The sequence below is a fragment of the Miscanthus floridulus genome, chromosome 13 (genome assembly GCF_019320115.1).
Source record: "Miscanthus floridulus cultivar M001 chromosome 13, ASM1932011v1, whole genome shotgun sequence".
Lineage (NCBI taxonomy): Eukaryota > Viridiplantae > Streptophyta > Magnoliopsida > Poales > Poaceae > Miscanthus > Miscanthus floridulus.
The window spans coordinates 62539517-62563500 of NC_089592.1; the positions used below are offsets into that span (position 1 = coordinate 62539517).

Sequence of the window (23984 nt, forward strand, 5' to 3'; positions counted from 1 at the left end):
AAAGTTGGAAGAGGGAAAACTCAAATTCTAGAGATTTGGCTTCACAATCTTGTGCATATATAAATTTACCCACATTGGTATTAACCACCAAGAGCCGCTGATGGTGTGCACTGCTTCATTCTTCAGCAACTAAGTAGCCACCTAGTGCATTAAGTGGTAAGCTTGATCCTAATAGATATTTTCCAAGAGGAATCTCAATGCCTACTGCTAGATGCTCTGCCAAGAGTTTGTGATTATAAGTCAGACCACAAGATGACCCTCAGAAGATGAATGTCTCTAACCACATGTTTAGAAAAACCGCATATTCTCTTTCGCTAACAGTCGATTCATTCCCAATGTGGTTCTAGATATAGCTTGCCCATCCTATGCAGTCTGATATTTTGGCCAGTTTCTTTGACCCAGCACCTAAGAGTTCATATGGCTGCATTGGTCATGTTACTCTAAGGCTAGTCAACATATAAACATTAGCCAAGGTGATAGTCATCGGATCGTGACCAAAGATAAAAGCTTTCAAGGTGTTGGACCAGAAGTAAGAAGCGACAATTAGGAGTGAATCATTTCTTTCCATCTCGGATAGTGAAAGTGCCAGGCATTGGCTTAAATCATAAACTTCCCAATCTCCGCCCTTTTTGTCTAACACTCTTCAGAACCAGTCTCTCCATCCCTTAGGCATTTGGGCTAATTCCTAAAGGGATTTTTGGTGTTCCAAGAAGATAAATCTATCAAGGACTGCCTGAAAGGAATTTGATTGGTTTTTTGGTTGATAAAATCCAAAGGATTAGTATCTCCCATGGGTCCAAGGTAATAAGCATTTGGAACAACAGACGAAGGGATCAAAATTTCATTTTCCATTCCCTAGAAAGCTAGATGAGATAAACTTAAGGAAAAGGAAAAATATAGAGCAACGGCTGATAGTTGAGAGGGGAATTTTGGAGACATACCTCAGGGATGTAGTTGTTGGTCACCATTTTAGTTGGAATAGATCTGAATCTGAGAAAGGGTTGTAGAGGAGTGACTTGAAAAGTAGCTCGAGCAAAGTAGAGAAACTGCTAGGGTTGGATCTATGGTGATAGCGGCTTGCTCGAAAGAAGAAGGGGAAAGTAAATCAGCCTGAATGGATTGAAGGTGATACTATAGGGATGCTATATAAAGTTTGGCCCAAAAAGTCAGGAGCCACATGTTTGTTTTGGAATAGGTGGTTGCAACACGGTGAATAGATGAATGAAATTTTGGAATAAAATCATTTTTATGCCAAAATTAGGGGGGCATATGTTTACACCAAAATTTGGAAAGGAGAACGCGGGAACTCGAAACTTCTAGGATTGTGTCATCAAGGAATCGATTATATAAGGATTGATATTAGCTAATTCAGATGTGGTACTGGGATCGGCTCTTTTTGGATGACATCAGCAAATAACAATGGACTACGTATGGATGGCGCCGGGGAAAAATATGTCGGACTCTATAAAAAGGAAAGGATTAGGGTCCAAGTTATCTTAAGTTAGGAATATTTTCTTTTATTCTAAGAATTGTAATGAGTCATATTTGAGTAGGATTCTTATTTAGGTTTCGGGTATAAATGTTGGACCTCGGCTATTGTAAAAAAGAATCGAATCAATCAATACAATTATTTTTTAACTGCACGCCAACCCTTAGGAGTAGGAGTACTGTAGATCTCGATGAGTTCTTCAACAAGCAGGGCTACATCGACCGATCGACCTCCAGCTTGTCTGTGAGTACCATCACGACTTGTATCATACTTGTAAAGCTGCATCAGCCGATTGATCTTTTACGAGTATAATATAAGTTAGTTATCGATCTGTATCATTATTTGTAAGGCTGCATCAGCTGATTGATCTCTTACGAATCATGATATAGATCAAAGTAATCGATCTTGTGTTAAACAACTTGTTGTTTAATACAATATCACCAGTTATCGAATCTACTAAGATTAGTAAGATTTTCCTTATTGTTTTTGGCTGATTCACCAGTTATCGATTCCATTAATTATAACAAATCACCTGATTGAGATAGAGATAGATTGGCATCATATCATCACAATTGGCCATCTTCTAGTCTGGTCACGCTTTGAATCTTATAATTGATGACTTGATTCTGCTAAATTGGTTGTTTATCTCTATTCCAATCAAACATAGTATGCATTCAAAGACATGTTTTAATCCTAAATAAACTCACTAGTTAATGAGATCCAATCTAATGACACTACCATGGCTGCATCGATCCGGTCAAACCTCACTGGTAAGACTTTGGGTTAGAGATTATCGATTAGTGGTTTTGTTTAAGGTCGAGATATGTACTATGTTTATTTGCTATGCATGCATCGGCTATTTTAGCCAATTCACCTGTGCTTTCACACATATGGCACGCTTTCATGAGCCTATCAATATATAGATGGTTTTATGGATTCTTTGGCTTTAGTTTGTTATCATTATCATAGCTATATCGATCCAGTTGAACCTCATTGTTGATGGTAATAGATTAGATTTAGAGCGTTTGTTGATCCATTTGTACCAGATAGTCGATTTGTTCGCATGTTATATCCCTTCTCGTTAAACTTATTGGCTCATTGTTTTACACTGGTTATATCATCTAGCTGATGATGTTTCTTTATATTACTTATATCTAGGTGTATTGTACTTGTTATTATAAATCAATCATGACCCACGAGCATCAGTCCCTAAACTGTCGATTTCTTCTCGTATCGGCTATTTAGTCAATTCCCCTGTTTGGCTCCTCCCGAAGCAGCATACTTGGAACTGTTCGGGCAAACCCAGCATGTTCCACCATAAATTACTAATAAAACTTTCGCTCCTTGTCAATTGCAGGTCAAATTGACTAGCACGCCTTCAAGATTTTTAGGATCGACTGGTCCTATATTGAAGCCAAGTAGATCTCTGGGTTGACTTCGCCCAGATCATTTCGGCTTGCTACGTGTCAGGCACATCGCCACACATTTTTGCACCGACAACTTCACTCATCCTCTCCTCATTTCCCTCACACACACTCTCTCTCTAGAAGGAAGAATAAGAGAAGGAAAGGATGTACTAGAGTGAGAAAGAGAAGAAGAAGATGGAGAAGAGAATCAATGTGCTAGAAGGCAACAAGATCAGCCCTAGGTCAAGCACTTGAGCTTCAACAATGTCTCACCCCATGGTTAGCTCAAGAGCCCTCTCTTCTCATTATCTTAAGGTCAATCCTTCAACCCTAATCTAAGCATTCTCTCTTGCATGGATGGATCATGAAAGGGGAATGTATCAGATCCTCAATCCTGGTGATAAGGAACTCACCATGAACCCAAGCTAAGTTGCCATGCCTAATCTCTCTTTATCTCTAGGATTTCTCTTAATTAATGAATCACTAGTTCTACTAGTTCACCCAAGCCTAGCTATCCCAAGCCTAGCAAATCACCTAAGTCACCATAGAAATACCTTGCACATGCATGAAGGCCGTTACGCAAGATATAGGCATGAATCCCCAAGTCTTCACCCAAGAACCCAAGAGCATAGGTTCTATCGCCCGATTGACGGAGTGTCTGCCAAACCTAAAGCCTAGTCACCAACAGTCTAAGTCTCTTGCTCAGTGAGGATATTAGAGTGTCCATCACCATGACAGAGCATCTAATGAATTATACCAAACCATAACCTGAGAACCCGAGAGCACCCAGTTCCTACCGGAGTCTGTGATTCCCACAGAGCATCCGCTGGAGCCAATAGAGGCAACTCACCTTAGCACCTGGCACAGCAGAGTGTTCATCGAGAGGATGGAGTGTCCAATAGTCACAGTGAATGTGAGGTTGGTTAGCAAGTGCACTCAATGGGTCACCAATACTAGATCATATCCCATAGCAATAGATCGATAGTACATGTCTCTTCCTAAGTCCTGAGTAGAGATCCTAGTTTCCTTATCTATCGTGTGATCATCTCCAATCCTTGGATCCTCTCCTTTTAGGTTTGGATATCTCATTTCATGAGGATCGTGTGCGAGTCATCACCGCTAGCTTGGAATCATTAGGATCGGCTACACTAATAGGTAGACACCCCACTATTATGAACCCTACTTTAGATACTTATCAAGTCGCATTATGAGTTATGCATTGCATGTAGAGTTGGATAATGAACTCTTTCACATAACACTTAGAGTAACTCTTTAATCTGTTAGAAGCCTCTCATCTAAAGAACGAGAATAGGAATGCTTAATGCTTATTGCTTAGTTGCTTGGGCAATGGTAGAAGTCAAGCATGAGAAGGGAACTCATACTCGCGCGTGTAGGATGCTACACCTGGACAATTAACTACTAAAACTAGTGAGGGTACAACTTGACTCACCTTACTAATCTAGCTAAGGAATAACATCCCTAATATGATAATCTTGATAATAAATTGGATATCTTGCTCATGCGAGGGGTAGGTCATAGTGAGTGTGGGATCTCAGATGACATAACTCATGGAGTAGTAAGGACCGTGTATTGGGATATGTAAGTCCAAGTAACCACTCATATAGACCACATGTCGCGGATGAGGTTGACAAGCCAAGTAACTTGTTGCGACATGTTTATCCATGAAATTGGCATGGGGTGGCATCGGTCGACAAGCCAAAAAACACATGAGACTCGGGCCAAATTAGGGAAAGGTTAGAAAGCATGAGGCAACCCTTACCCGGGCATGGGTATGGTGGTTAGTCTTGATTTCCATGTGGGTACAGTTGTACACATCTACAGAGTCTTGAAAGCCTGGAGTCCTTCAAGACAGAACTATTCGGTTGTTCTTTCTTTTCTATACCCATGGTAGAATGAATGATGAACTATGAGCACCTTTGTTATAATGATAAATGCTTTAATTCTAATGTTGAGCATAGCATGTCATACTCTTAATCACTATCATTGCTTTCCACACTTATACAAATGCCTAATAATTACCCTGTGCATCCACCAAATATTATATGTTGGAATTAAGTCCTACGAGTACGCAATGTACTCACGGAGCAGCTGTTAAGTTGTTTTGTAGGTACATAGTAGACCGCGTCGAGCAATCGCTTGACCACCGCTGCATAGTAGCACTTGGAATGGGCTTGACTCCAAGCATGTTACAAGTTAACTCTAGATTCCATGGAGGAGCAACTATGAGTATGAACGTTAGTTGGGTGGAGTGACCGTGTCCACTAGGTGGACCGGGATGTAAAACTTGTGTAAAGGAGTCTGATTTATTTGAATATAATTGTATTAGATGAGTTCCATTTACTAGTCCGGTGATGGGTTAATAATTGGAATACTATGTGCCACTCAACCAGATCCTAAAGAGGACTTGCTTGTGCCCTCCTAGGGGCCTTGAAGTTGTTAATTCGACATCCCCCATTGACTTCAGTATCGATCCCTAACAGGGTAGGTATCAGGGCACAACAGGTACCCTACAGGATGGGTATCGAAGCAGTTGACTGACTTACACCTACAGTCCTCATACAAGGCATCGTTCAACTCACTCAATATGCACTTCGACCTTTGACTTTAAAATTTTCCTCTATGCTATAGCTGAACCCTAAGTTGTTTTAACTCTATTCTCTAGCTAATTCTAGCCTCTTCCCCCTGACACTATAAATTGCAAAGATGTCCAAATGAGTTGCTTTGGAAAGAAATGGTATAAAGTTAGTTAGTGTTGTTATAGGCTTAAGGTTGATAGTTATGGTTTACCTAAGCGAGGCATAGTAGGGACCCGCTAAAACACCCCTAGATCAAACATGACATATCGATAGCGTCGTTAGATTGGTTCTGACGCCCTTATCTAGACCTTCAGAGTTCCCTATTAGGTTCCCATCGTTTGTCATGAGAGCTTGGTAAAAGATTTTGGCAGCATCTCCCCTATATCTTGGCCATATCTCTCAATCACAGTTAAGAAAGATAGACAAGTAGATATAAGTATACAAGAGAATGGCGCACCAAGCAAGCCCAAAGGTTCAACCGAGGGAATTAAATAGAGTGTCAAACTTGTCACCTCGAAGGATGACGCACAAGATAAGCAAGTAGTATTAGGTATAGCACAACATAAGTACGCCCAACACCCTGGGCAATGAAGCAAATCAAGTTTAGAGTATCAAATAAATGCTCCCTCAAAGGACCGGAGCAGAACTAACTCTGGAGTATGATGGTGACAAGGCACGATGACGATTATTGATCAAACGAAGTCTGATGAGGCTACGGCGGCCGCGTCTGCAGGTACGGTGGAGGACAGAAGGCTCCTGGAGGAATCACCCCGGGCTGCCACCCACAAAAGGGACCAAACAGAAGTCATAAATAGGAGTTTGGATAGCAACGTAGAAGACAGATATTACTATAGGTTATGGTTGGCAATAAACATCGGTATGTTAAAGACACCTGCTGGAAGAGCAATAGTCCCCTGAGGCATCGAGAGTAATGGATGTGTCTAGAGAGGAATGGGCTCTACATAATTAGTAAGGGTTAGAATAATAAAGATTATAAAGGTGAATAGAACTTCTACAAAAGGAATGTAAGCAAGTAAGAAGAGAAGGAAGGGTACCAATCACAGTGCCAGCAGATGGCATTGGGCAACAACAATAGACATAATGGTACAAGGTGTCAAAGGATTGCTTGAGTTGCCCAGTAGCATGAACTTGAGTGGCAACCTCAGAGCGAAGCTGACCCAATTCTTCCTGGGTGGCCATCCTTTCCACCTGATCAGCCAAGCTGTTCACCTTGGCAGTCATCGGATTAGTGAAGTTGTCCTTAAGGAACTGTTCCTGCATGATGAACTTCTCATCCAAAGCCTGGCATATTGGGGTAATTGACTCCTGCAACTGAGTGTTGAGGCGTGCGAAATATGGAACAAAGTAATCTTTGGGTGACACCCACACACTAGCACCCTTTCCAGCTGTAGTTACAACTGGTGGCAGAGGAACCTCAGCCAGAGGCGAATCCTCTCATTCCAAGACCTCCCTCTTGTTCTTGAACGAACAGAAAACCTTGTGCACCACATCATCAACATCCAAGACAATCGTCTTGTGATTGACCAATGTCATGATGTATGGCTAGAAGACTAAGGCACCTCTCCTGTCTAGTCTGCACTCTATCATCCTACCAGCCATCTACTAAACCATGTTCAGCTTGTCCCCGAATAGAATAGCTCGGATCGCGTCATAGTAGGGAAAGAGAACAGCATTAGAGTTTTCCACTTAGGCATGATGGTATGCCTCAGCATACTAAAGATCAAGGAAGGATACCTCTTCAAATTCTGGCTAGCACCATGCTGATGTTTCCCAGTTGGATAAAAGACATAGGACTCCTGCCCTTGCATTGCTGGAAGGTCACTCACAGATTTCCTAGTTTTCATTTATGCATAATCGAGACCAATGAGAAAAGCAAAGTTTTGGAATGAAGCAACGAAGCTTTTCTTGCCAGTCATCCACGTCAAACGCTCATCCTCCATGTCAACTTCAAGAGTGGCGTAGAACTGACGAAAAACAGACTCATTCCAATTGTGCCTGAACTCCATCACCTTGCGAAGACCCATGCCCCAGAAAATGTTGGACCAACTCCTTGATGCGTGGGAATTCTTCCAGATAGCCCAGTTGTTCCATCGGCTCTTTTGCATAGGCCTATTGATGAATTCACCCTAAAAGAGTTTGTATTGCATGGAGGAATGGAAGTAGGTAGAAAAGGTGTCGCTCTCCCCCTGGTAGCACTTCTTGTTGCAATCCTCTTGGTACTTGATGGTGCTCTTCTAGGAATAGTCAATCTTGGGTTGATTTCCTAAGTGAACGGGATGAACCCCATCTTCCTCATGCTCGTCATCACTGAAGTCGACCTCGACCTCATCGAAAGGAGAAGCCTCTCGCTCAGATCTTTCTACTGGACCCTTGCCATGCCTGAGAGGTTGCTCATCCTCCTCCCACTTGAGCATGGCCCATTCCTTATCATTGATGATGTCAGGTGAAGTGGCCCTTTTGGATCTCCTCATGTGTGGTGTCTTCCTCTTCTTAGGAGGCACCACACGCTCATGAGATGCCTAACGGTTGTTTTGCTCCTCGATGCGTGGTTTCTTTTGGATGGAACCCCCACTAGATAGGCGACGACCGGAACCAGATTTGTGAATGCAAACATAGAGTGAGATCGCAATTCAACTGGCTCAAAAAGAAAAGGTTTAAAGAGGGAAAACAAAAACAGAAGGCAACAACATGTGTACTAGCTCGAAATATTAATGGTACAGTACTACAATCATGTACAATGTTCCCTATGGACCTAAGCATAAGATGGACAAGAGGACATCATTTAGAAATGGATTGGTAATTGACCAGGGAGCAACGGAGTTTTCGTGAAGATGATGGACTATCCGTTGAAGCTATAAGCCTAGTACCCAAACATAGACGATACCTACTGGAGTCACCGACGTAAGTTACGGAGCATCCGTTAGTCATTCGGCAACATGCAGAAAGGAATTTAAGTTACAAACTAAACGTGACAGAGAGTCCACGGTGACCCCAAATCGTCCGCAAGAGTCAACTTGGAAACGACCAACTGATCCAAAGTTTTTCTTAACCTCCTAAGGTTTTGATAGAACATTTCACCAGGACCGACGGAGAGTCCATGAAACTTCGATCCAATGCAGTTTGAGCAACCACAATACCCAGCAAACCCCAAGATCTACTACATCGAGCAATTTTCAACAACCCAAGAGTCATCCACTAAACAAATTAAGTATGCTCTACCTCTTCACCAAGTGGGATTTCAACAAAACCAGCCCTATCCATAGATCAAGCAAATTCTAGTTAGTCTACCATGAAAGAAAGAGAGGAGAACGACCGAATAAAGAAGGATGCTTACCTTCCCATCTTGAGAAGCTTGGAAGCGCGGTGGGCAACCGGAATCAACAGCGAAGATGACCTAAGCGCAAGCGGTGGCTGGCTTTAGAGGGAAGAAACAGTGGAAAAATGAGGGCGAAACCCTAACCGTTCGGTTGTAACCCCTTATATAGCTATGAGATACTGGATGGTCTGTCAGTAGCGGTGGAGTATCCGATAAGTTGAGAATCTGATAGTTAATTTTCGAGGCAGTTACAGAACCAACAGAGCATCTGACGGATCTAACGGACCATCCGATAGTAAGTAGGAGAATGTCCTCTCTCTTTGGTGACCCTCGAGAGAGAGAGAAATCGTGAAGGAAAAGAAAAAGGCAATGTATAGACCGAAGGGAGAACTTTCAGAATCTGCCTAACTACAAATTTTTCCCAATGGAACCTCCGGAAAGCTCGAGGACGAGCTTTTCTAAGGTGGGGAGAGTTGTAACAATCTAAATTTGTTACAACCACCTAGGCTCTCAATTTTGGATGGTTGGAGAAGTTTCGGCACAAATCCCTATGGGCCTTTGGATACCATGGAACTCATGGGTATACTGCTTTTCTACTTCACCAGACAACCCGCAAGTCGGAAGCGCATAAAGCTGACAATAGTCAGCACAACCACTGAGGAGCACGTCATCTCAACCCAGGATGTCACTGGTCAGGTTATTAACCCTTGGAACAAGTGAGTTGGCCCCACTGCCAAATCTCAAGTGTTTGGATTGATTCCATGAGTTCAGAGACCACCGGACAATTCAATGTGATACCGGATCATTCGGCAGTAACTGAACTACATGCAGTGAGTGGGGAATGAGTTGTCCTCCACTCAACCCTTGGCCCCACCTGTCATATGCACGAAATGGATACACCAAACCTCAGCTGAAGCAGCACCAACCCATTTCACTCTCCTATTTCTCACCCTCTCCCTCTCTCTCTCTAAAGGAACAAGAGTGAGAAAGAACTAGAGAGAAGATGGAGATTGGAAATGGAGATGAAGGTGGAAGATGAAGTGAAGGGATGCAATCCAAGATCATCATCTCATCAGGGTCAAGCCATCCATATCTCTTGATCAAGGTTAGCTCATGAGCCCTCATCTCTTTAGTTGAAGATTTCTCTCAAACCTTAATCTCAACCTCTCATGCATGTATGGAACATGGAGTGTGGTGACCTCTCATTCATGACAAAGGCCAGGTGTGTTCAATCTCTCATCATGAAGTCTAGCATCTCATGATCACCGATCTTGGAGTTGAGCCCTCTTGTTCAATCTCATGTATTTATCACAAGTAGTTCATGGGAAGAGACTTAGCCAAATCACTAGATGCACTAGATAGCCAAAGCCAAAGACTCGGCTAACCTTACCCTAGCATATCCCCAAGGTCATGCAAGCAAGCGCAACAGTTGCATGCGGGACATGCAAGCGCAAGTTGCATGCGGGGTAGGCGGGTAGGCTTTTCCTTGGAAAAGGCGGGACAGATTGGTAGCATGTGTGGCAGGCGGGATGGGCACAGTAAGCGGGGCGGGGTGGGCGCCGCCGCCCGGACGGGTCTGGACGCTAGCCACTCCAAAGCAAAAAAAAAAAGATTTTGAAAGTGTTTCTAGTTGATCCTATCCCGTGGGACTATAATATTTATATATTTAATGAGGGACGGATGTGCATAGAGGGATGGTCTGCTAATCATGTTGGACTGAAGCTCAGTGATTATTTAGGTTTAGATTTTTAATATAATCAAATTAGAGATATACCATGTTACTAGTACTTTTTTGAACTCTTGGAGTTGAATTGGTAATCACGTCTAAATTAAATGCATACTTTTATGTTCCTTCATAAAATGTATTAAGAGAATTATGAACTTAGCACCATATTGTATTATGCCTAATGAATTAAATGAATAAAAGCAAAACACAATATTGAATAAAAATTTTCAACAACGTGTGGACCCTGGATATTTTTATTATATCTAGATACATAGCAAAATTAATATACTAAAAAAAAGTCAAAATAACTTATAATTTGGATTGGAGGGATTATATGAATTGACTTCTATAATTTTTATTTGTCATTTTTTTCAAGAATTGAGATAAAGGAGAGGTACTGTCGCAAAGGTCAATCGGCGCCAGTTGCAGCAGAGCCGCGCTATTTGTCGCTTGCACGTGGGGCCTTCTGGATTCTGGAACCACCCAACCCAGCCCAGCCAGAGCCACCCCCCATCCCAATTCCCAATCCCCAACAGGCCAACCCCGTCCCTCTCCTCAGCAACCGTGCTCGGTTCCTCCATCGAATCGGCTCCACCCCTGCGCCGCGATAAGAAAACCCACCAAACCCTAACCCTAGCAGCAGTGCCACCACCACCGCCCGCGTCCCCGGCGCCCGGCCGCCCCCGGAGAGGAAGCCGAGCCAGCGAGGATGCCGTCCGGGTCGGCCACGCAATTTCGGTACACGCAGACGCCGTCCAAGGTGCTGCACCTGCGGAACATGCCGTGGGAATGCACCGAGGAGGAGCTCGTCGAGCTCTGCAAACCCTTCGGCAGGGTCGTAAACACCATGTGCAACGTCGGCGCCAACCGCAACCAGGCCTTCGTCGAGTTTGTAAGCCCCTGCTCCACTCCCTCCTCCGATCGATTGTGATACTGGTAGCGATTTGTGCCCCGTGGCTGCTGTAGGAATGATTGAGATTACGAGGAATTCGCGATTGTCAGTGCGATTTAGGTGTTACGAGATTGCATCTAGTGATTTGCATGGTGTTCAGTGTGATAAACTGTAAGCAATGACTTGTCAGCTACTAGGTTCCTTGCATGATCATGATTTAGGTGATTCATAATATTTCATCGCATCTATTTAGATGTTTTTTGTTTGCGAATATCAGGGTGCTGGTTGGGGGTGGTTCATATTTTTTTTATCAAACTTTTAGGGTGGACTCCTGTTTTCATAGTTGCACAAATACCGTTACAGCTCGGGTGCCAATTTACAACAACAGTGCCACTATTAGATGAGATGCATTGACTTTATGGCATGCATTAGGAATGCACTGTTCTAGCTAGATATTCTAAAGTGTTAATGCACATTGTTTCTTTTGATGTTGTTTAGTATGATTATTATGTCACATGGATTTTCAGTACTCCTAGGCTGTGTCCAGTCTAATGTAAGCTAGAATTTTGATGAGATTGTATTCATCCTAAGTGGCCACATGTCCTATCATTCACTCTATTTGTCTCATGGAACACATGATATGCTGATATTGTGTAGAGGAAGAACTGGTTTTGCTTGTTTACTTAATTGGTTGTGTACATTTATTTAGAGGAAAACATATTTGTCTCAACATGTTTGCTGTCTATAGTCAATATTGCACATTTGTATTTTACTGTGTGATGATGAATGAGGTGAAGTTTAAGAGGATGAAACCTGGAGGAATATGACATCTTCATCTTTCAATGCTCCTTTTTATCCAATGTTAACTTGTCTGACAACATTATATTTGGGATGGAGTGGATTGTTGATTACTAAGAGATTTTTTGTTTCTCATCCTATAGTATGTGGGTATGGCTAAATGGAATCAGGGATGAAACGCCTGTCTAGTTGATATATATTTTGCAGCATCAATATTATGTTAACTACTAGCAACAGAAACTTTGTTTCCAAGGGTTAAGTGTGAGCTGGCTTCTTGTAACGTATAAGATCTGTTGACTTTCATGAGGGGCCTCAGGGACGACAGCTTATATAAAGATATTTTATTCTTTGCAAAAGAGGAAACACTTTTTAGTAGAAGAAACTTGCTTTTCAATATTTATGTATAAGAAAGTTTAAGTTGTGGACTGTATGCCGAACTTGCAGAGGTTTTAGTTGTATATGATTCGAATTTCCAGCTTAGTCAATGTGTTCCTTATTGTTTTCCCTTCAACATGCTCATTTTCAGGCAGATCAAAACCAGGCAATTTCAATGGTGTCCTATTATGCTTCATCTTCAGAACCTGCTCAAGTTCGTGGTAAAACTGTATATATCCAATATTCAAACAGGCAAGAAATTACCAACAATAAAGGCACTGGTGATTCTTCTGGCAATGTCCTACTTGTCACTTTTGAAGGTGTCCAGCCTAATGATGTTACCATAGAAGTCATTCATTTGGTAAGTTTTAGTATCTATATATAATTATATATGTATGAATGGATTCACTTAAATGGCAGAGCAGCTTCCTGCATTGCTTGGTCTGTACAAATTTATTTATTTATTATTATTTGTTTCTCATTGAACATTTGTGGTGATGATAACAACATTTTTACTTATAGGAAATCTTTTTTTTAGTTGCTAACTTGCTATACATCTTTTCGAAGCATGTCTGTGCTTATTATGACTTAATGATTGTACATGACCCATATCTTTCTATCTATTGAAAAACTCAGTAAATTTTGTCTTAAAACGTGAAACACTATTGTTGATTGCACTCTGTTAATTTAGGACATATATCCTGGTTCTTGGCAAGAAATATAAGATTGTTAGGAAGTCCAAAAAAGTTGGCATTGGATTCTTCCCTGAATAATAGTACAGATGGGCACAAGGCAAGTACTTCACTGGGAACACCAAATCAACAAAAAGATTCAGAAACGTCTTTTAATTAAGTTTGTTATATATTTTGAATTCTGCTTCTTTAGCATTGAACTTTCCTCCGTATTACATATTTTCTGATGTATAGTAGCTACATTGTGAATTCATGCCTCCAGCACAATTCACCGATGTACTCCATCTGTTCTTTGCGTAACCTTGCGCTTGCTACTCTGCCATTTGGTTGAGAATAGGCTAATCCTCAACTGTCTGACAATTGGTTGTGCCTAATTTAGGTATTTTCGGCATTTGGGTTTGTTCACAAGATAGCTACATTTGAGAAAGCAGCTGGTTTCCAGGTAATGTGTTTCTTCTGCCTATTTGCTTACACATTATTCTATTCTACATTGAGCTTAACGGTCGGACTTTTCACAGGCGCTTATCCAGTATACTGATGCCCCAACTGCTCTTGAAGCTAAAAACTCATTGGATGGAAGAAGCATCCCAAAGTAATGCATTTTACAGTTTTGCTAATTGCTATTGTTGATTATTAGGCCTCCGATACAAAGTTACTTATGTGACTCCTCTCTTTCAGATATTTACTTCCAGAACATATCAGCGCCTGCCACATGCGCATCACCTTTTCTGCGCATAAGGATTTGAATATCAAATTTCAGTCGCATCGCAGCAGGTGCAAGAAAGTAGCATAAACTTCACGCCTTGCGGCTTCCTGTTGATAATGCTTAAAAGATATTATTATCTTCTTAAGAGTTATGCTATTTATTAACCATCTACCTCATGTGATACTATTTACTATTTTGTTGATTTGACAGGGATTACACCAATCCTTATCTTCCTGTGAACCAAACGGCAATTGAGGGAATTGTGCAGGTATGTTTCATATGTTCAATCTCATGATGTTTCACTTTCACCCCCCCCCCCCCCCCCCCCCCCCCCCCCCCCCCTGTTTTTTTTGGTGCTTACTCAATGTAATTTGCAGCCCACAGTAGGCCCTGATGGGAAGGTAAAGGAGCCTGAGAGCAATGTACTTTTAGCATCAATTGAGAACATGCAATATGCTGTGACGGTGGATGTTCTGCACACTGTAAGAACGAGAATAATCCAGTACCTTTTGTTTATTTCAAAAAATAAAGAGCTGACTTGAAAGCAAGCTGTATAATTACATTATAATGTGATAATTTCAGGTGTTTTCTGCTTTTGGTAGTGTTCAAAAAATTGCAATGTTTGAGAAGAACGGTGGAATGCAGGCTCTAATTCAGTATCCAGGTATGTGCTCACCAATGCACCCAACAGGATATGCTCTTGACCTTGGTGCACCGTGATACATACATACATTGGCAATTTATTGCATTGGCATGTCGCTGTAACTTGCTTACACAGTTGAGTGCACTTTATATATCTTGCTCCCTCTGTTTGGAAGTATCGAGGCCTGTAGTTTTTTTTCAAGACTTGGTTTGAAATGTACCGTGTTTATGCAATGGATTTTTTCCTATTGTTCCTGATTTATATCCTTCCCTCACTCTCTCCCTCCCTCCCTCCCTCTCCTAACATTTATGAGTAAACCAGTCACACTGTTATTCTCTACCTTTTTGCATCATAAGTTTCTAAGTTGGGAAACTTCAGCAGAGAGGTGTTGGAGTTCGTGAAGGCTTAAAATGGACATCTGCAACTTTCCGCAGCTATAAAGTTGCCTGTAGTAATTTCTTGATCATTTTTTACCTTTTGCTGTAAGCATACTCTCTTTCTTACTAGAGGCTTGCTTCAAACTTTCATTCTGTCATCACTGCGCTTTCCTTGTGACATTTGCCGAGTCCTGATTTAGGTATTTTTATCTGCTTAACGTGTTGGGGATTAGATTAGTAGTCAGGACCTCTATAATCAACATGTCTTGTCATTGCCTCGGCTATTGGGAAAAAAAAACGTTTTTATATCTATTTGTGGGCCTTCTCTAGCTTCTTGAGATAAATGTCTTTGAAAAGTGTGACAATTCAAATGACACTCATCTTATTGGTGCTCAATACTGTTTGTACTGGTTCGTGGTGTAGTCGTAATTGAACTGCTTTGATGAAACAAGCTCTAAATACCCTTCTACCCACACTCTTAACATTATGTCCCTGGAATATGGAGTATCTCAAAATTTATTCTTTCTGGGCAAGTGGAATTGTATTCTGTTTTCCTGTTGCCATGGCACTGTAGCATTAATATTTGATGGACAATAGATTCGTATGACTGACAAAATCTTTTTTTTAGATATAACAACCGCAGCCGTTGCTAAACAAGCTTTGGAGGGACACTGCATATATGATGGTGGTTACTGTAAGCTTCATCTGTCATACTCTCGTCATACTGATCTCAATGTAAAGGTATAAATAGTAGTTTCAGGCTGTGTAAATTAGCAAATAATTTAAGTATATATATCATTCTGGACTAATGAATAATGAATTTTGCTCAATTAGTATAAAAAAAGAATACCTATTGTTCATGCAATTTGACAAAGTACGCTTTCTCAACATCTTTTTTCCTTGGTTCTTAGTATTGCCTGTTTTTGTCTTGTTCTAATCAGTTACCTACTTGTTTGCATTCAGGCGCATGATGAGAGAAGCAGGGACTACACTCTTTCAGACCCTAACGCACAGCTGCAAGCTGCTGCACAAGCGCCAGTTATAAGCTCTCCGGGAGTGGCATGGCAGAACACTGCATCAGCACCAGCTGCTCCTTTTTATGCAAGCAGAGCAGCTTCAACTCCTGTTGGACAAGTGCCTGCTTGGAATCCTAACATGCAGGCAGGGGGTTTTGCATCTGCATCAACTGCATACCCCAACCAACCATTAATGGCCAACTCCATGCCTCACTATCCTGCTATTGGATCGAGTTCCTGGTGCCCCGCCGGTATCGTTTCAGGCTTCACAGCAGATGCCACAGTATGGCATGCCCCCTGGTGCTCTGCCACACGCACCACCAGCTGGCCAACCAATGTACTTCCCGAAATAAGTGGTTTTGGTTCAATATTATCAGCGAGCAATCACGCATGCTACCTGCAACAATTGTGGTCCGCAAATGCCATCTTGAAATTTTTGGAAGTGCATTGTAGCTCTTCGATGTAGCTCTTGTAACTTGCGAGCGCCCTTCGTAAGAATACCTCAGCGCTGGCTGTGTGTAAAACTGTCAAAAATAGTGTTAACCTATTAGCCTGCATGGTATATTTTTGGGTGTTGATCTCAATGTCGAGTTGTTTTTGATGCCTCAGTGATTTCTTATGCAGTTTTTTCTTGTAGAAAACTGCGCTCTGCTTTTGGCCTGGCCGTGCCTTTTGTATCAAGTGCTATGGTAGAGCGCTGAGATCAAGATGGGAGTTGTTACCCGGTTGTGGTTGTTTTCTGATCTCCTATGTGTACTGCTGAATCATTCCGATGCGGATTCCAATCAAACTTTAATTTTGACACAATTTGTATGTGAATGTGCTTTATCTAGTTAAAAGAGTATTGACCTGGGAGCCTTCGGTAAACCTGTGAACATAAAAAATTTCAATGTGACTTATCTTTCACAGTTTGTACTGAATGTAAAAGAGGCTAATTTTGGCATTTTCTTTTTTTTTAATCAAAGGCCCAGTCCCAGCTTTATTAGAAAGCCTAAATGAACCTCTGATCTTTAAGAATAAAGAAAACTAGGCCTGCCCCCAACATAACCGGCGCCACCAACAGTTCAAAGAAGATCTCTACCAATCAGGGACTAAAATAGCAAAAACCATCTAGGCATCTATCATCCATGAACTAAGTGACCATTACACATCAGCAACAGACCTTCACTAGCCATTACTTCACGCCTCGATGAGACCTTGGTGCAGCTTCTCAAAAATTGTCTCTGGCACAACCTTGGACTTTGGCTTCAGTAGGGATCTCCACGTCTTGTGCAGCATAATCGTCTTGTGTATGACCACCGACGGGGAAGCCATATCGTGTCGTTGAAGACCACAGTCATTCCTGGACTTCCATAATGTCCATAGAGCACCTGCGCATGCACAAAAAAGTTACATTTCTCAACTCGCCTCTCATATGATCCAACGCCTCTACAAACGGTACATCCAGGCTTGTGAAACGTCTACAAATACGACCCTATGGGATACTGGAACAAAATATGATCAGTAGTCTACACAGGCTTACAGATTTTACAGTTAGCTGAACCAGACCATTTTCTCTTCTTCAATTGTACTCCACATTGAATTCTATCATGGTAAGCCAGAAAAAAAAATATGAACCTTGCACCCCCCAAATCTCACACACTCTTGCATTCTTAACTCCTCCAAAGGAAATATATGCGTATACAAAGATCTGGTAGTGAATTTTGCAGAGTTCTCCAGACCCCTAAACACCTCATCCTCTCTCACTAGACAGATGGAAATCATCTAGCATAGCTAGCAGTCTTTCCCATTCCCTCATGAGAAACTCATCCAATGATCTCCTGAACCTCAAGTGCCATTGGTTATCCACCCATACCTTAGCAACTTCTACCCAGGGTCTTCACATATCTGAAATAGTTGCCAGAATTCTACCTCTAGAGGAGTGTTACCCAACCACACAACTTTCCAAAACCTGGTTTGATTGCCACTCTTCACTCTAATAATTTCCTACCCATATGATATTTATCTCTTAGTTGTAACAGGATCGTCCAAAACTGAGAGACCCACTCTTCCCTTCGATTTTAAATATACTCTTTTGACCCAGATACCTTCTCGTCAAAAGCTCACAACAAATGCTATCATCTCTTTCTAACTTGTCAATCCATTTGCACATCAAACATGTATTCATAATTCTCACATCAAGAAAACCCAATCCACCAAAATCCTCAGGTCTATCAAGAGCTACCGTTGGCTTCCAAGTCAACTGTTAATCCAAAACTTTTCACTGTGCAGGAAGATACTCCTCTTGTCGGTCGGTCACTCGGTCAGTGCCATCTAGATTTTTTTTTCCCTAGGCCTCCACAGCGCAAAAAGGACTGGCGAGTAATAATAAGAGAAGTATAATAGCAGGCTATAAGTCCGACTAAATGCTGAGGTGGAGGAGAGAGAGGAGGAGAGAGAGGAGAAGCGGGCTGTAAGCTTACAGCCGGCTTGGGCACAAGAACCAAGAAAGTCTGTAAGAGAGACAAGTGGACCATGTATTAACTGTAAAGAGCCAACTACTATATGAGTGGGCTGAGAGAAGGCTGCAAGGAACCTTACAGCCAACAAGCCGGCTGTATTATTAGCCTTGCTCTAAGATGAAAGAATCTAGACACGAAAGATCTGGACCAGACATTTGTCACGCCTGCCTGTCCGACGTGGCAGCCAGCACTAGCCATGGCTGACGCCGCCATCCAATGGCAACACTCGGTTTGATTCCCCCCGTATCCCAGTATCCGGATAACGCTGGATAAGAGACGGGGCTTCTCATTGGCCACACCCGTCCCGGGCAGCATCCCGTCCGTCCGATCCGGCCGCGCGGCGTATCTCCGCCGTCGGCCGCCGCCGGCGCCTCCTGGCCACACCCGTCGCCCCCGGCCCGGCAGGCGGCAGTTTAATACAGTACAAACCAGGCTGCTTCTGGTGGCAAATACCAACGTGCTCGACGATCTCCCTCCGCCACTCCCATCTCCTCAGTCCCCGCCGGGAAGCTACGAAGCATGGCGTCCGTCACCGCCCGCGCCCCGGTCGCGGCCCTGCGCCCGTCGGCGTCGCTCAAGTCGTCGTCGACCTTCCTTGGCCACTCTAGCCGCCGCCTCGGCCGCACCGCGTCGCCGACGAGGCGCAGCCTCAAGGCGGAGGCCAAGGGCGAGTGGCTCCCCGGCCTTCCCTCCCCCGCCTACCTCGACGGCAGGTCAGTGCTTCTTTTTTTCTAACTCCATGGCCACTTGGCCAGTCGCCCGCAGCGACGGCAGCCGACTGACATGCCCATGCCACCGCGTGCAGCCTACCGGGTGACAATGGGTTCGACCCGTTGGGCCTGGCGGAGGACCCCGAGAACCTGCGGTGGTACGTGCAGGCGGAGCTGGTGAACGGGCGGTGGGCGATGCTCGGCGTGGCCGGGATGCTCATCCCGGAGGTGCTGACCAAGGCCGGCCTCATCAACGCGCCGCAGTGGTACGACGCCGGCAAGTCGGAGTACTTCGCGTCGTCGTCGACGCTGTTCGTGATCGAGTTCATCCTCTTCCACTACGTGGAGATCCGGCGGTGGCAGGACATCAAGAACCCCGGCAGCGTCAACCAGGACCCCATCTTCAAGAGCTACAGCCTGCCGCCGCACGAGTGCGGCTACCCCGGCAGCGTCTTCAACCCGCTCAACTTCGCGCCCACGCTCGAGGCCAAGGAGAAGGAGCTCGCCAACGGTGAGTAGTAGTACCATGCATCTCAACAGTGACCACACGGTCGCCGGCCGGCCGGCCGGCCACTTCCGACGATCCTTCTCTAACGACGACTAATCATGCATCCGGTTATTGATTCTGCGTGCAGGGAGGCTGGCGATGCTGGCGTTCCTGGCCTTCCTGATCCAGCACAACGTCACCGGCAAGGGGCCCTTCGACAACCTGCTGCAGCACCTGTCTGACCCATGGCACAACACCATCATCCAGAGCCTCTCCGGTTGAGTCGACGACCCAGGTCATGTGAATGTGATCCATCGCTGGCGAGCTGATGGGGACTGGAAGACAAACATTGAAACGCGGTCGATGTTAATTCCTTTCTGGATCAGTTTGTGTGATGTGTTGTTAATCGATCTGGAGGGTATAGGCCCTGTTTGGTTCCGCTCATACGCGCGTTCGCGACGGAAGAAGCAGGATAATCCCGTCAAACGGCTCGCGACGGTCTCCATCGCAAACGCGGCGTTCGCGTTCGATTTCCTCCCCGCAACGGCGATTGAAAACGCGACCGAAGGGCTGCGATTTGGAAAACGCGAGCCGCGTTCCCGAGCGCTCGCCCTCCCTCCCGTTGTTTTCTCGTGGGGCTGCCACAACGCCGCGCCGGATCCGCCTGCTCGCAGCTCCGCACGCCCGCACACCCGCAAATCCGCCGGCGCCAGAGGTCGACACTACCGGCCCACGGCGCCCACCCGCAGCTCCGCCGGTGGATCCATCCGCCCGCAGCTCCGCCGACGGATCCGCCCGCTCGCTTCTCCGCCTACCGCCCGCAGCTTCGCCGGCCGCTGGAGCTCCTCCTCGCCTAGAACTCCTCCCCCTCACCAGGAGCTCCTCCCCCTCGGAGCCCGCAACCGTAGCTTCTCCCCCATGAAGAAGGACCTGGATGTAAATAGAAACTTTTATTTGGGTCCAGTTGTAAGGCTATAGACTCACAGGAATAGTAGTAAACAGTGCTACATAGTTTGAGAAAAGTCAGGGTTCCTAGTGCAAAATGTCCATCCCAAAATAATCGAGCCAGCCAAACGCTCAGTTTAGATTTTGCGTATCACGACTTATCAGATAATCCTACTCAGCTTATAAGCGAGACTCAGATGAACTGAACCAAACAGGACCCTAGATTCGGACCGGGTTGTAATGCATGGTATGAAAGAGAGTGAGGGCTGAAGAGTGACTGGTATATGTACATTAATTGAAGGGGAGGCTAAGGGTAGAGATTGTTTGATCAGTATCGTCTATCCCGATGGGGTTCCTTTTCTAGCTTACTTCTTGCTTGCCAGTGCACGGTTCAGTGTGTGGAAACACACATGTATTAGTACGAGAACTAGTAGGCTTATAATTAAAACTCATCATACGTGAAAGCAAAAAGAGGTACGGGTGCCCCTGGTCAAAGAAGCACCGTTTGAATCCAGATCGTAAAGTCATAGAAGTCATAAAAGCGTGCGATAAAGTAGATTTTGACAACCATGATCTACATGGATTTTGTGTGTACGTTAGCAATTCTGTGTGATATTATGTTTTACAAAAGAAAAGGGGTAGGGAGCTAGGATGTGCAACACCAACATATATAGGTTGTCTCTCGTGGAATGCAAAATGTATCTAATGTGCGGTTCTTTGTGGCACAACCTTTCTATTTGGGTTCAATTCCTAAAATTGCATGGTACGGCTGCTCCTATTTTCTGAATGCATCCAGAAAGTAACAATTTGTCTCCACACAAAGCATGTCATCATGTACCTCCGGCGATGAAAATGATACGCAAGACATGGCACCAGAGGGAGTCTTACCGGAAGCACGATACACATGATGTACAGGAGAGGTCTCTTAAGACCTGATGAAATCCCATACGTCCGGGAGAGACCCGTCAGGGCGTGTGGAAACTATGGGTTTCCCTAGCCGGCTTGACCACTCTAGTGTTTCGCAATCGTTGATGCAACACATATTGTTGACAATGAAGAACGAGAAGCAAAAACAACAAAAGTAAAAATAGGAATAAATGATAAAGTAGTACTCTCTCTGTCCTGGAATACAAGGTAACCAAATGATGCATTTAACTCTTCTTGATTACTATATTTGGATTAGTAATACTTCCTCTATCCAGAAATACAAGGTATCAAAGGTTCAAAATTTGTCACGAATTATAAGGTATTCTAGAATATCCAACCATATCCATTTGTGCCTGCCTTTTAAACATCATCCAATCCATCATGCATGCCTTTTAAACATCATCTTTACCTAAAATGACTCGATGTAATTGGTAACCGAAATCAATGACATGCATACATGCCTTTTTGAACTATGCCTTACTACTAGAAAATTAAACAAATTAACAACATAACTAACTAATAATTAGTAAGGGACAAGTTAGTCTTTTGTAAGATTCCTTATTTGGTTTTTAAATTGTTTGGATACCTTGTATTTCAGAACGAATAGAGTATAGGTTAATTAATGGTAGGTGTGTACAAGAATGTTGCCTTTTTAAACCAAGCTGGAGGGTTAGTTCACCTAAAATCTCATGTGTCTAGTAAGTGGGTGTGGTGTGCAGTTATCAAACTTCAGCACTAAGTAGCTTAAAGGAAGCCCTAATATCAATTTGTAGTAAAGTTATACTCAAAGTTGGTTAAAACTGATGAGAATGCAGGGTTTTTACATGCATCGGATTTATCTGGTGCCTTGGTCAAAGAAGCACCGGAGTATGCACTACGTGTTAGGGTTTCACTGTTTGGTGAATAGTGGCACCTATCATTTCAGTGCACCAGAGAAAGTGCTATAAGGTAATAGTGAGCTCACAGACTCACCGGATTTATCAAGTGGTGGGTCACTAGAGCTTTCGATGTCCACCAGAGAGGTTCCAAAAGGGTTTTGGCTCACTGGATTAGTCTGGTGGTCAACACCAGAAAAAGTGCTATAGGGTCATACAACAATGGCTAGTTCCAACATAGTCGTTGTTGAGGAACCGGATTTCTTCAGTGCTCAGTTCAAACAGTCAGTCAGTCACTGAGCGTTTCTGGTGCTGTCGTTTTTACTGACTGAATTTTAAACGGCCAGTTTTTGGAGTGGGGTATTTATACCCCTCCATCTCATGCAAGAGAAGGCCTCGGCATTCAGATCAGTTGCATACACATATTGGTGACCATGGGAGAACTAAAGGCTAGTGAGTGATTTGGAATTTCTAATTCAAAGATTAAGGACTCCATTGGTGCTTAAAGAAGTAGCAAGTGTGCATCCACTCTTCTCATGAGTGGTTAGGTCAAGTGAGAGTTTGTGCTTAGTTACTCTTGGTGATCGGCATCACCTAATGACTTGGTGATTGGGGGTTTGGTGATCTCTTGGTGGCGATTGTGAGAGGCCCTAACTCATGGTTTAAACGGTTGTTGGTGATTCACCGTGCCGGAGTGGTGAATAATCAACCTATAAAGAGCACTTGGTCCTTGTGCGGATCAAGAGGGAGCAATACCTTGCGAGGTGCTCCAACGAGAACTAGTGGGGAACACCGACTCTCCGATACCTCAGAAAAACATCGTCATGTTCCTAACCATTCTCCTTTACATCTGTGCAATTTACTTTCATGTATTTACATTACTAGAATTGCCACGCTAGACTAGGTTGAAACTAGGTTGCAAAACTTTATGTGGTAAGGCTAGAAGCACAATTTAGGCACAAGGATGAAATGGGTTAAGTGGTGGGTTTTAATTTCACAAGTGAAAGGATCAAGATGCCCAAGAGGGGGGGTGAATTGGGTTAATTCTAAATTTTCTTGCAATAATCAAATCCTATGGATAACCCAATTAACCCCTTGTGCCTAGAAAAGTGTTTCTATCAAACTAACGCACAACGGACTTACAACCTATGTTCCAAACTTACTCTAGCATGGCAATTCTATGAATGTAAAGACAAGTATTGGATTGCTCAAAGTAAATGCTCAAAGTAAATAGAGAGAGAGAGGAACGCGGTGATGTTTTGCCGAGGTATCGGAGAGTCGCCACTCTCCATTAGTCCTCGTTGGAGCACCCACGTAAGGGTGTAGCTCCCCCTTGATCCGCGCAAGGATCAAGTGCTCTCTACGGGTTGATTCTTCGACACTCCGTCGCGGTGAATCACCCAAAGCCGCTCACAACTTGAGTTGGGTCACCCACAAGCTCCGTCGGGTGATCACCAAGCTCCCAATCACCACCAAGCCGTCTAG

At 43.7% G+C, this 23984-nt stretch overlaps 1 protein-coding gene and 1 pseudogene across 1 annotated transcript; both read left to right on the plus strand.

The window, feature by feature from the left end:
- The first annotated feature begins 11066 nt into the window (after window positions 1-11066).
- LOC136500492 (polypyrimidine tract-binding protein homolog 1-like) lies at window positions 11067-16926 on the plus strand (annotated as a pseudogene).
- A 2064-nt stretch (window positions 16927-18990) lies between these two features.
- LOC136499166 (chlorophyll a-b binding protein P4, chloroplastic-like) lies at window positions 18991-20190 on the plus strand. The gene is made up of 3 exons (XM_066494861.1): window positions 18991-19268; window positions 19361-19776; window positions 19901-20190. The coding sequence occupies exons 1-3, from the start codon at window positions 19075-19077 to the stop codon at window positions 20032-20034; spliced, it is 744 nt and encodes a 247-aa protein (XP_066350958.1). The 5' UTR covers window positions 18991-19074; the 3' UTR covers window positions 20035-20190.
- Window positions 20191-23984: the final 3794 nt, after the last annotated feature.